Source organism: Macaca nemestrina, chromosome X, assembly GCF_043159975.1.
Source record: "Macaca nemestrina isolate mMacNem1 chromosome X, mMacNem.hap1, whole genome shotgun sequence".
NCBI lineage: Eukaryota > Metazoa > Chordata > Mammalia > Primates > Cercopithecidae > Macaca > Macaca nemestrina.
In genome coordinates, this window is record NC_092145.1 from 18,790,013 (window position 1) to 18,803,658 (window position 13,646).

The 13,646-nt window shown below is 40.5% G+C and overlaps 1 protein-coding gene across 13 annotated transcripts in view; it reads right to left on the minus strand.

Annotated features, from left to right (window-relative positions):
- LOC112426572 (uncharacterized) overlaps positions 1-13,646 on the minus strand; it is a 123,254-nt gene that overhangs the window by 18,131 nt on the left and 91,477 nt on the right. For 7 of the 13 annotated variants that reach the window (XR_011618377.1, XR_011618376.1, XR_011618374.1 and 4 more), the window contains 2 exons: positions 7,943-8,050; positions 4,419-4,524 (listed from right to left, as the gene is read on the minus strand). Coding sequence is in view for 4 of the 13 variants with exons in the window: in XM_071089011.1 (XP_070945112.1) it covers positions 7,875-8,050 (176 nt within the window). In the remaining 9 variants the exon portion in view is untranslated. The other 6 variants (XM_071089014.1, XM_071089011.1, XM_071089012.1 and 3 more) reach the window with 4 other exon arrangements.

A 13,646-nucleotide genomic window follows, 5' to 3' on the forward strand; every position in this document is an offset into this window, starting at 1 on the left:
TTTTTGTCATTGGTTTTGTTTATGTGATGGATTGCATTTATTGATTTGCATATGTTGAACCAGCCTTGCATTCCTGGGGTGAAGCCGACTTGATCATGGTGGATAAGCTTTTTAATGTGCTGCTGGATTCGGTTTGCCAGTATTTTATTGAAGATTTGTGCATCGATGTTCATCAGGGATATTGGCCTGAAATTCTCTTTTTTGTTGTGTTTCTGCCAGGTTTTGATATCAGGATGATGCTGGCCTCATAAAATGAGTTTGGGAGGAGTCCCTCTTTCTCTATTGTTTGGAATAGTTTCAGAAGGAATGGTACCAGTTCCTCTTTGTACCTCTGGTAGAATTCGGCTGTGAATCTGTCTGTTCCTGGGCTTTTTTTGGTTGGTAGGCTATTAATTACTGCCTCAATTTCAGAACTTGTTATTGGTTTATTCAGGGATTCAACTTCTTCCTGGTTTAGTCTTGGGAGGGTGTGTGTGTCCAGGAATTCATCCATTTCTTCTAGGTTTTCTACTTTATTTGCATAAAGGTGTTTATAGTAGTCTCTGATGGTAGTTTGTATTTCTGTGGGATCAGTGGTGATCTCCCATTTAACATTTTTTATTGTGTCTATTTGATTCTTCTCCCTTTTCTTCTTTATTATTCTGGCTAGTGGTGTATCTATTTTGTTAATCTTTTCAAAAAACCAGCTCCTGGATTCACTGACTTTTTTGGAAGGGTTTTTTGTGTCTCTATCTCCTTCAGTTCTGCTCTGATCTTAGTTATTTCTTGTCTTCTGCTAGCTTTTGAATGTGTTTGTTTTTGCTTCTCTAGTTCTTTTAATTGTGATGTTAGGGTGTCGATGATCTTTCCCACTTTCTCTTGTGGGCATTTAGTGCTATAAATTTCCCTCTAAATACTGCTTTAGCTGTGTCCCAGAGATTCTGGTACATTATGTCTTTGTTCTTATTGGTTTCAAATAACTTATTTATTTCTGCCTTAATTTCGTTATTTACCCAGAAGTCATTCAGGAGCAGGTTGTTCAGTTTCCAAGTAGTGGTGCGGTTTTGAGTGAGTTTCTTAATCCTGAGTTCTAATTTGATTGCACTGTGGTCTGAGAGACTGTTTGTTATGATTGTCGATCTTTTGCATTTGCTGAGGAGTGTTTTACTTCCAATTATGTGGTCGATTTTAGAAAAAGTGTGATGTGGTGCTGAGAAGAATGTATATTCTGTTGATTTGGGGTGGAGAGTTCTGTAGATATCTATCAGGTCTGCTGGGTCCAGAGCTGAATTCAAGTCCTGAATATCCTTGTTAATTTTCTGTCTCGTTGATCTGTCTAATATTGACAGTGTGGGGTTAAAGTCTCCCACTATTACAGTGTGGGAGTCTAAGTCTCTTTGTAGGTCTCTAAGAACTTGCTTTATGAATCTGGGTGCTCCTGCATTGAGTGCATATGTATTTAGGATAGTTAGCTCTTCTTGTTGCATTGATCCCTTTACCATTATGTAATGCCCTTCTTTCTCTTTATTGATCTTTGTTGGTTTAAAGTCTGTTTTATCAGAGACTAGTATTGCAACCCCTGCTTTTTTTGTTTTGTTTTGTTTTGCTTTCCATTTGCTTAGTAAATCTTCTATCCCTTTATTTTGAGACTATCTGTGTCTTTACACATGAGATGGTTCTCCTAAATATAGCACATCAATGAGTCCTGACTCTATCCAATTTGCCAGTCTGGGCCTTTTAATTGGGGCATTTAGCCTGTTTACCTTTAAGGTTAATATTGTTATGTGTGAATTTGATCCTGTCATTATTATGCTAGCTGGTTATTTTGCCCATTAGTTGATGCGGTTTCTTCATAGTGTCGATGGTCTTTACATTTTGATATGTTTTTGCAGTGGCTGGTAGCAGTTTTTCCTTTCCATATTTAGTGCTTCCTTCAGGACCTCTTGTAAGGCAGTCCTGGTGGTGACAAAATCCCTCAGAATTTGCTTGTCTGTAAAGGATTTTATTTCTCCTTCACTTATGAAGCTTAGTTTGGCTGGATATGACATTCTGGGTTGAGAAATCTTTTCTTTAAGAATGTTGAATATTGGCCCACTCTCTTCTGGCTTGTAGGGTTTCTGCAGAGAGATCCACTGTTAGTCTGATGGGCTTCCCTTTGTGGGTAACTCGACCTTTCTCTCTGGCCGCCCTTAACATTTTTTTCCTTCATTTCAACCTTGGTGAATCTGACGATTATGTGTCTTGGGGTTGCTCTTCTTGACAAGTATCTTTGTGGTGTTCTCTGTATTTCCTGAATTTGAATGTTGGCCTGTCTTGTTGGGTTGGGGGAGTTCTCCTGAATAATATCTTGAAGTGTGTTTTCCAACTTGGTTCCATTCTCCCCATCACTTTCAGGTACACCAATCAAACATGGGTTTGGTCTTTTCACATAGTCCCATATTTCTTGGAGGCTCTGTTTGTTCCTTTTCATTCTTTTTTTCTCTAATCTTGTCTTCACGCTTTATTTCATTAAGTTGATCTTCAATCTCTGATATCCTTTCTTCTGCTTGATTGATTCGGCTACTGATACTTGTGTATGCTTCACGAAGTTCTTGTGCTGTGTTTTTCAGCTCCATCAGGTCATTTATGTTCTTCTCTAAATTGGTTATTTAGAAATTTCTCTAACCTTTTATCGAGGTTCTTAGCTTCTTTGAATTGGGTTAGAACATGCTCCTTTAGCTCGGAGGAGTTTGTTATTACCCACCTTCTGAAGCCTACTTCTGTCAATTCATCAAACTCATTCTCCATCCAGTTTTGTTCCCTTGCTGGCGAGGAGTTGTGATCCTTTGGAGGAGAAGAGGCATTCCGGTTTTTGGAATTTTCAGCCTTTTTGTGCTGGGTTTTCCTCATCTTCGTGGATTTATTGACCTTCAGTCTTTGATGTTGGTGACCTTCGGATAGGTTTTTTTTGTGAATGTCCTTTTACTTGATGTTGATGCTATTGTTTTCTGTTTGTTAGTTTTCCTTCTAACAGTCAGGCCCTTCTTCTTCAGATCTGCTGGCGTTTGCTGGGGGTCCACTCCAGACCGTTTGCCTGGGTATCACCAGTGGAGGCTGCAGAACAGCAAAGACTGCTGGCCTGCTCCTTCCTCTGGAAGCTTCATCCCAGAAAGGCACTCGCCAGATGCCAACAGGAGCTCTCCTGTATGAGGTGTCTGTCGACCCCTGCTGGGCAGTGTCTCCCTGTCAGGAGGCTAGGAGGTCAGGGACCCACTTGAGGCAGTCTGTCCCTTAGCAGAGCTCCAGCACTGTGCTAGGAGATCCGCTGCTCTCTTCAGAGCCAACAGGCAGGAACGTTTAAGTCTGCTGAAGCTGCGCCCATAGCCACCCCTTTCCCCAGGTGCTCTGTCCCAGGCAGATGGGAGTTTTTTTTTGTTTTGTTTTTTTGGGGTTTTTTGAGACGGAGTCTCGCTCTGTCGCCCAGGCTGGAGTGCAGTGGCCGGATCTCAGCTCACTGCAAGCTCCGCCTCCCGGATTTACGCCATTCTCTTGCCTCAGCCTCCCGAGTAGCTGGGACTACAGGCGCCTGCCACCTCGCCTGGCTAGTTTTTTGTATTTTTTAGTAGAGACGGGGTTTCACCATGTTAGCCAGGATGGTCTTGATCTCCTGACCTCATGATCCACCCGTCTCAGCCTCCCAAAGTGCTGGGATTGAGATGGGAGTTTTATCCAGAAGCCCCTAACAGGGGCTGCTGCCTTTCTTTCAGCGATTCCCTGCCCAGAGAGGAGGAATCTAGAGAAAGTCTGGCTACTGTGGCTTTGCGGCACTGCGGTGGACTCCACCCAGTCTGAACTTCCCAGCAGCTTTGTTTACACTGTGAGGGGAAAACCGACTACTCAAGCCTCGGTAATGGTGGACACTGCTCCCCCCAGCAAGCCTGAGCTTCCCAGGTCGACTTCAGATTGCTGTGCTGGCAGCAAGAATTTCAAGCCAGTGAATCTTAGCTTGCTGGGCTCCATGGGGGTGACATCCGCTGAGCAAGACCACTTGGCTCCCTGGCTTCAGTCCCCTTTCCAGGGCAGTGAACATTTCTGTCTTGCTATTGTTCCAGGAGCCACTGGAGTATGAAAAAAACAAAAAACAAAAAACTCCTGCAGCTAGCTTGGTGTCTGCCCAAATGGCCACCAAGTTTTGTGCTTGAAACCCAGGGCCCTTGTGGTGTAGGCACCCAAGGGAATCTCCTGGTCTGTGGGTTGGGAAAACCATGGGAAAAGCATAGTATCTAGGTCAGAAAGCACCATTCCTCAGGGCAAGGTCCCTCACAGCTTCCCTTGGCTATGGGAGGGAGTTCCCCAACCCCTTGTGCTTCCTGGGTGAGATGATGCCCCACCCTGCTTCTGCTTGCCCTCCGTGGGTTGCACCCACTGTCTAACCAGTCCCAGTGAGATGAGCCAAGTACCTCAGTTGGAAATGCAGAAATCACCCGCCTTCTGCATTGATCTTGCTGGTTGCTGCAGACTGGAGCTGTTCCTATTCGACCATCTTGCCCAGGAACTCAAATTGCACTATTATAATAAGAAAAAAATAAGTTCACCTGAAAGCAGGTAGCATGAAAAGTGTGTTAGAAAAAGACAGACTAGAGTCCAGCAAATCAAATAAGAGGCTATTGCAATTATCCAAGGACAAAGAAATAAAGGCCTGGATTAAGACTGTAGGAGTATATGCTGAAAAAAAGGAATAGATGGCAACAAGAGGTTTCTAAGAAGAATAAATAGGGAAGTTATGATTGATTAGCTACAAATCATGGAAGGTGATATGGTTTGGTTGTGTCCCACCCAAATCTCATCTTGAATTGTAGTTCCCATAATCTCCATGTGCTCCATGTGTCATGGGAGGGACTCGGTGGGAGGTAATTGAATCATGGAGGTGGTTACCTCCATGTTGTTCTCCTGATAGTGAGTTCTCACGAGATCTGATGGTTTTAAAAGGGGCTTTTCTCCCACTTCACTTTGCATTTCTCCTTGCTGCTGCCAAGTGAAGAACGTGTTTGCTTCCCTTTCCACCATGATTGTATGTTTCCTGGGGCCTCCCTAGCTATGCAGAACTGTGAGTCAATTAAACCTCTTTCCCTTATAAATTACCCAGTCTCTGATATGTCTTTATCAGCAACATGAGAATGGGCTAATACAGCAGGGCTATGTTAAGAATTTATTCAAAATAGATCAAAGAGATCAGAGATTAGTGACGATGGTCAAAGAGGGAAAGAAATTAAGATAAGTCAGTTTGTAGAGAAGGAGGTGCTAACTTCATTTCGGGGGCATGGTGAGTTTGCAGTACCAGTGGGACATGGAAATGTTCAGAATTCAGCCAGATAGAGATTATGGTTAGAAATAGAGGTTGGGAGGCCGGGCGCGGTGGCTCAAGCCTGTAATCCCAGCACTTTGGGAGGCCGAGATGGGCGGATCACGAGGTCAGGAGATCGAGACCATCCTGGCTAACCCGGTGAAACCCCATCTCTACTAAAAATACAAGAAAAAAATTAGCCGGGTGAGGTGGCGGGCGCCTGTAGTCCCAGCTACTTGGGAGGCTGAGGCAGGAGAATGGCGTGAAACCGGCGGGGCGGAGCTTGCAGTGAGCCGAGATCGAGCGCCACTGCACTCCAGCCTGGGGCACAGCAAGACTCCGTCTCAAAAAAAAAAAAAAGAAATAGAGGTTGGGGAGCAGTCAGCATTGAGGAGATAAGTGAAGCCATGGGACTGAATGAGCTCTAAAAGGGAGAGTGTAGAAAGGAAGGATTGAAATACTGATAAAAGCTAGAGTTAAGTGACAGAAAGAGGAGGGAAAACAAGAAAAGGCACAGAGTGGTACAAGGAGAATCATCCAAATGATGTTGAAATGACTTCACAAAATAGATGTTGAGTGGTGTTAAATAAAGAAACCAAAGAAGACAAAGACTAGGAAAAGTCATTTAATTTGGCAAGAGATCACCCTTTGAGAGGCAGTGTTCAATGTGGTGTGGTGACAGAATCTAGAATACAGGTGCTGGAGCCAAGGAACAGAAAAAGATTTTTGTGGGCAATGTGACCATTCAAGAGTACATCTGTTTTAAAAGAAGCTGTTGTAATATAAGACTCCTAGAAAAAGGCAACCTGAGTCAAAGTGTTAGATAATGAGGAAAACAGAAGTCTGAAATTATTGTGCTGCATACATCCAACCTGCATATTACACAAATATAAAAGCTAGTAACTCACTGGGCAGGGTAGAAGGAGGATCTAAAACAAAAGACATGAGGGACACAGACTGCATCTACACACAGTGATGTGGAGGACTCTCACAAGCAATATGAAGGGCAAGAAACCAGCCACAAAAGAAATCAGACAGAAAAGAGTGTTATTATGTAGTGTTTGTAAATCTATTTACATACAATTCAAAGATGGGCCAAATTAATCTATACTGTTATGGGCTAAGGTGACCAGGAATCACTTTGTGCAGAAAGACCTCAAAAAACAAGCAGCAGCAGTTCACACCACATTGAATACTGCCTCTCAAAGGGTGATTCTTGCAAAATTGCATGGCCTTTCCCTAGTCTTCACCCTCTTTGGCATCTTTGTTTAACACCACTCAACACCTATTCTGTGAAATCATTTCAACATCATTTGGATGATTCTCCTTGTACCACTCTGTGCTTTTTCTTGTTTTCCCTCCTCTTCCTGTCACTTAACTCTAGTTTTTATCAGCATATCAATCTTTCCTTCCTACACTCTCCCTTTTAGAGCTAAGTCAAGATAGTGGGTGCCCTGTGGAAAGGAAGTAAGTGGAAGTAGGCCCAACAGTGGCTTCAGGGCTGCTAATCATGTACTGGTTATTGGTGGAGGTGCTAGTTATAAAGGTGTGTTCACTTTGTGATAACTCATCAAGCTGTACACTTATAATGCATGCGCTTTTCCGTCCACATGTTTCAATTAAAAGTTTAAAAAAAAAATAAGCAAAAGGAGTCTACTTGGACTAGAATGGTGAGAAGCTCTCAGACCTTCAGTTTTAAATAGAACTGCTGGTGGCCGAGAGATTAGAGTAGGACTACATGGTCTCTTCTTTACTGAGTAGTTAAGACCAGTAGTACATGAGAGGTAATATATATGTTAGATATTACGTAGAAAAAGGAACCACCACCAAGATGCCGGTTTCTCAGATCATGTTTACATTTGTCTGAATGTCTTGATTTTTAACAAATTTCCATTGTTTATTTTGATATATTTGTTGAACCTGAGGGTTAAAATCAGAGAAAATCCTTGAACTTTTCCAATCTGACCTATACAAGTGATATGACTTGAGTTAAAGCCAGAACTTGACATGATGCAGGCAGAAATGCTACTTTGCTTGCATTCAGAAGGTCCCAGAGCTCTCCAACTTCATTATTTCTCCAAGTGGAGCACTTTATAAAACATTCCATTTTTTTTCCACCTGCTTCAAGCATTAATCTAGACAAAAGTTCCCATCACATATGAATCCAAATAACAACCCCAAATGAGTAATTCTGAGAAGTATACATCTTGTCCTTCACATATAATTGCTTATATGATGACATATTTAATTAATCTAATTTTATTAATTTAAAAGTTATTCAAGTAGGTTATTTTTTATGCTTGGAGGCTGTTCAAAGGTGATTACACATAACCCTTTCTGTGCTTTGGAACATATCCCTGTTTTAAAACATTCACAAGGGACAGTCTTGTAGCTAAGTACATAAGGTCCCTCCAGGTTCCTCGGCTTTGCAATCTTTTATCTCCAACGCATAAAAATGAACATGATGACTTTGTTCCCTTTTCCTTCCACTAATTGTTAATTGATGTTTATTACATTATGGCTATCTCCAAGACTCTTAAGAGAGTCTGAAATATACTGAGTAATTCTGTAGTTACCTATGAAAAGGAAGAAAATCAACACAATGATCATCGTGTACCCAAAGTACAAAATAGAGCTCACAATTTCTGTGATTTGAAGTTTGACAGAGAAGTAATGAACTGCATACGTAAAAAGATAAACAGCTATAAAGCTTCTGGTTAAAAAAGATCGCCACCACCAATGATGATCCTGTAAAAAGAAGTAGAAAAAAATGACTTTTCAGATGAAATTTTAACCATAAATGGGTTAGCAGTTATAACAAGAACAAAAGATAAACTTCATAAGATAATGGATTAAAAGGAATAAAAGAGAAATTTGTATAAGAAATTTAATAAAATATGTAATGTATGTCCTGCTTGGGGTGTCCTAACAATTGTCAACTCTTTGTTTCCGGGGATACCACATGTGCCCTCTGGGATTGGACTTTTAATTTGTTCAGGCTGACTATCATAACATTGCCTCAGCCCTGGAAGGCATTCAGTTCAGCTTCTACATACTGGCCAGAGTTGTGCTATGCCTATTGATGCCTCAGGCCAGGCATTTTTTTAAAAGGGGGATAATATAGAAATTTAGGCTAGACCTTGGGGTTAATAAGATTTGCTTTAACTGGCTCAATTCAGGACCCACGGATGGCATAACTGAGGTCAATGCTGCAGGTTGGTCTCACCCTGTTCCATGGACTCCTACTGATGATAATATTATTGCAAAGACACTGTGGCCAAGGACCATGGGGAAAGACAGTGGAGAAAAGAATTAACAGCAGATCTGAGGCTACTATCTTTAGAAAGTCTGCTTGTAAGGTTGGCCCTTGGCTTGCATCTGGGAATTTGGCATTTAGTCATTCCCTGACTGATGTAGACTGGTTTGCTATGCCTAGACTATACAGACAATGTGATTTATGGTGAATACTTGCTTTCCTTTGGGGAGTCTGGAATTTTGTAGTTGCTAGGCAGAGGGTGCCTATGTGACTACTCCCAATAAAAACCTTGGATGCTGAATCTCTAATGGGCTTCCCTGGGCAGAACATTGCACATTTATTACTGCATTTCTCACTGCTGGAGAAAGAAGCAAACTCAGTGTGCTCTCTAAGGGGAGGGAGACAACATAGGAAGGCTGTGCCTGGATTTCTCCAGGCTCCACCTGTCTTTTTCCCTCACTGATCCTCTGGGCATCCTTTCTGTAGCCTACCCATGTATGCATCTGTATGCCTAGTCCCACAAGTCCTTCAAGTGAGTCACCAAACATGTGGGTAGTCTTCAGGACCCCCCAAAACATTTTCTTAGGAATAAAAACATATCCATTATATGCTTATTATTGTATGCCTCATTAATGATTGCTGCAGATTCTCTAAGGCAAAATGTACATAGAATTAATGACCAGCTGATATGGTTTGGCTGTGTCCCCACTGAAATCTCAACTTGAATTGTATCTCCCAGAATTCCCGCGTGTTATGGGAGGGACCCAGGGGGAGGTAATTGAATCATGGCGGCCTGTCTTTCCCATGCTATTCTCGTGATAGTGAATAAGTCTCATGAAATCTGATGGGTTTATCAGGGCTTTCCACTTTTGCTTCCTCCTCATTCTTCTCTTGCTGCCATGTAAGAAATGCCTTTCGTCTCCCGCCATGATTGTGAGGCCTCCCCAGCCATGTGGAACTGTAAGTCCAATTAAACCTCTTTTTGTTCCCAGTTTTGGGTATGTCTTTATCAGCAGTGTGAAAATGAACTAATACACCGGCTAAGTATAAGTATGCTGCATAAACATATTTAAGTATATATACAGTTATATTTTGTACCTCTATACCAATAGCACAAGAAGAAAATGTCTAAGACAACATGTATATAAGAATCATTCCCTGAACCCTCCATTGTCTGTCATCCTTGAAGAGTCATATTTAACTACCAAAATGAAATGGATTTAGGGGATTTAAGAAAACAATGGACACTAACAGCTCAGTCATCCAGAATGATAGCGGGGAAAAATGGGACTGGGGTAAAAAGAACTATTTATGTCTGTGGTAACCAAAAGGCAATAAACTGAAAGAAGAGAAAGGACCTTTAGCCACAATCTCAAACCAACAAACCAGAATCCTGGCTTAAGCTGCAAAGAAAAAATTTAATTGTTAAAAAGAAAACATCAGCCGGGCGTAGTGGTTCATGCCTGTAATCTCAGCTCTTTGGGAAGCCAAGGCGAGCGGATCACTTGAGCCCAGGAGTTCGAGACCAGCCTAGGCAACATGGCAAAACCCCGTCTCTACTAAAAACACAAAAATTAGCTGGGTGTGGTGGCAGTCACCTGTAATCCCAGCTGCTAGAGAGGCTGAAGCAGGAGAATCGCTTGAACTCTGGAGGCAGACATTGCAATGAGCCGAGATTGCGCCACTGCACTCCAGCCTGGGCAACAGAGTGAAACCCTGTCTCAAAAAAAAAAAAAAGAAAGAAAAGAAAAGGGGGGAAAAAAAAAGAAAATATCATTGAACTTCATAAATATTAAATTAGTCCCTTATATTTTTCTGTTAACTGAATATCATGCAGCAATTACAATAACCAGCCAAAGAGAAATCACTTTCTATTTAAATTTTCCATCAAAGCAGCCTTAACTTGATAGCCACATTAAAGTCAAAATGTGTTAATAGGAAAACACAATGTAATACTAATCCCAAGTTGTAGAAACATGCAGTTATCATTTATTTCAATTCTTTTCTAAACACAGACTTCCAATTCCAATAATGCAAGTATAGAAAATGTAAGATGCATTAGTTTCTTGTGGCTTTACCTCAGCACATAAATGAAAATAATACAGTAAAACTGTAACTTCTGAGCAAGTAATCACAAGACTTATAAAGACTAAGAAAAGGAAGCCAAACATGTAGTACAGCTAATGAGACCTGAAAATAAAAAGAGGTTTAAATAAACTTTAACTCAACAGTGCACACAGAAAGATCAATCCAAACCTATAAAATAGACAGTCACACATTTCTCTAAACTTTTTTCTTTTTTTTTCCCCCTAAACATTCAAATCTGTATTCCAAACCTTCACCTATCCATCAAGTACCAAAAAATAGTTCCTTACCTATGCAGTTTCAGAGTTTGGCCATATCTTCTCTAGTCAGAACCAGTGCTGCTACTTACTCATGTTTCTCTGTTCATATAAGTTAGTTCTCACTTGAGACTCATCAATATCACCATAATTTTCTCCATACATATTTTAAAACATTCTCTTTAGAAATGGAAGGCTGCAAGTGCCATAAATACCAACAACTACATCATAAAACAGAAAACCACAGATTCAAATACCACTTTTGCCTTAGAAGGCCTGTTGACATTCAGCTTTTCCAAATATGTCTTTATAGCACAGCACACATAATTCTACTAAATATACTTTCAAACATGCATTTTTAAAAAAATCTGTGTGTAGATTACATCTAGGTGAAACTTTGAAAGAATGAAGTTAATTCTCTTGGTTATTATAGACCTGAGCTAAGTTGGGATGATCAATGCCCATTCCAATTAATTAATTAATACTTTAGAGACAGGGTCTTACTGTGTCACCCAGGCTAGAGTGCAGTGGTGCGATCACAGCTCACTGCAGTCTCAACCTCCTGAGTTCAAGTGATCCTCCTGCCTCAGCCTCTCAAGTAGGTGGAACTTACAGGCCACCATGCTTGGCTAATTTTTTAGCCAAGCACGTGCCACCATGTGGCTAATTTTTTATTTTATTTTATTTCATTTGTAGAGACAGGATCTTGCTATGTTGCCCAAGGCTGGCCTTGAACTCCTGGCCTCAAGTGATTCCCCAGCCTCCCAAAATGCTGGGATTAAAGGCGTGAGCCACCACACCCAACCACAACATCCATTTTTAAAAGCCTTCTAGAAATAAAAAGAAATTGATGAACCAATCAATACCCCACCTAAAAATCTCATGTAAAATATATACCTGACTATGAGAGTGAGGGATGAGGGTTGAGGAGAAGCATCTCTCTAGATAATAAATATATACAAATATATACAAAGTTGTATGCAACAAACACATTGCTTCAAGACCAGCTTGGCCAATATGTTGAAACCCTGTCTCTACTAGAAATACAAAAATCAGCTGGGCATAGTGGTACACGCCTGTAGTCCCAGCTACTCAAGAGGCTGAGACACGAGAATTGCTTGAACCCAGGAGGCAGGTAGAGGTTGCAGTGAACCGACATCACACCACTGCACTCCAGCCTGGGTGACAGAGTGAGATCCTGTCTCAAAAAAACAAAAAACAAAAATAAAATAAAAAACAAGCACACTGTTTTTCATTGAAATGAAAATTAATTGTCTGAAAAACCTTTTAGTTTTCATTGTAAAACTACTTTCCCATCAAGAACATCTGGAAAATATGGTTACTATATGGTTATTTTGCAGCTTGCTTTTTTTTTTTTTTTTTAGATGGAGTCTCACTCTGTCACCCAAGCTGGAATGCAGTGGCATGATCTCAGCTCACTGCAACCCCCACCTCCCGGATTCAAGTGATTCTCATGCCTCAGCCTCCCGAGTAGCTGGGATTACAGGCAGTCACCACCACGCCCGGCTAATTTTTGTATTTTTAGTAGAGATGGGGTTTCACCATGTTGGCCAGGCTGGTCTCGAACGCCCGACCTCAAGTGATCCACCTGCTTCGGCCTCCCAAAGTGCTGGAATTACAGGTGTGAGCCACCGTGCCCAGCCAAAAAAGTAAATCTTTATAAATATTTCCATCAAAAAGTACCCTTTAAAAGTTGTGAATTCAACAGGGTGACTATAGTCAATAATAATTTAATTGTACATTTTTAAATAACTAAAAGAGTATAATTGTATTGTTTGAAACACAAAGGATAAATGCTTGAGGGGATAGATACCTCATTCTCCATAGATGTGATTACTATGCACTGCATGCCTGTATCGAAACATCTCATGTACCCCATAAATATACACACCTACTGTGTACCCACAAAAATTAAAAATAAATTTTTTTAAGTCATGAATTCAGCCTCAGTTCTCTAGGAAATTCTTCTAGGTCAGATTGTTATTTACTGGATAAAGTGGAGGTAAATGAAGTATTATCATACCAGAATTTAACCTCCTTAAAATAAAGGAATGTTAATTTACTAAAAACTAACACTTTTAAGATTATGAAGATGTAATACTCACCAAATACTGTTCAGAATGAAAAAGAGTTGAATAAAAATACAACTGAAGGGTAAAATGCCACCAATTATGATGCCAAGAAGTGGTTTTGTAAAGAAATTCTATGGAGGAATCTGACAGGGGATCTGGTTTGTGTGAACTGGACAAGCAATCTGCTCGGAAATAAATGAAGTGAGAATCAGAATGAAATGAAACTGAAAAACATCTATACAGATATTATCACAAAACAGAATCTTGAATCTGAAGAGGGCATGGAATATTTACAGGAGCATTTTTCTCAAAGGCAGCTTTAAGAAAACAACAATTGTTTAAGAAAACAACAAAAAGCAGTTGTGTGGGCAGGGGCTAGGCCAGGGCTGTGCAATGGAAGTATAATGCAAGCTACATGTGTAGTTTTAAATTTTTTATTAGCCCCCTTAAAAAATTAAAAATAAACAGATGGAATTAATTTCAACATTGTATTTTATTTAGTCTAACATGTCCAAATATTATGATTTATACTTGTGTTAATATAAAATTATTGAGCAAATATTTTATATTATCTTTGTCATTGATCTAAGTGTTCAAAATCTGGTATGTATTTTCCACATAGAGCCCATCTCAATTCAGACAGCCACATTTCA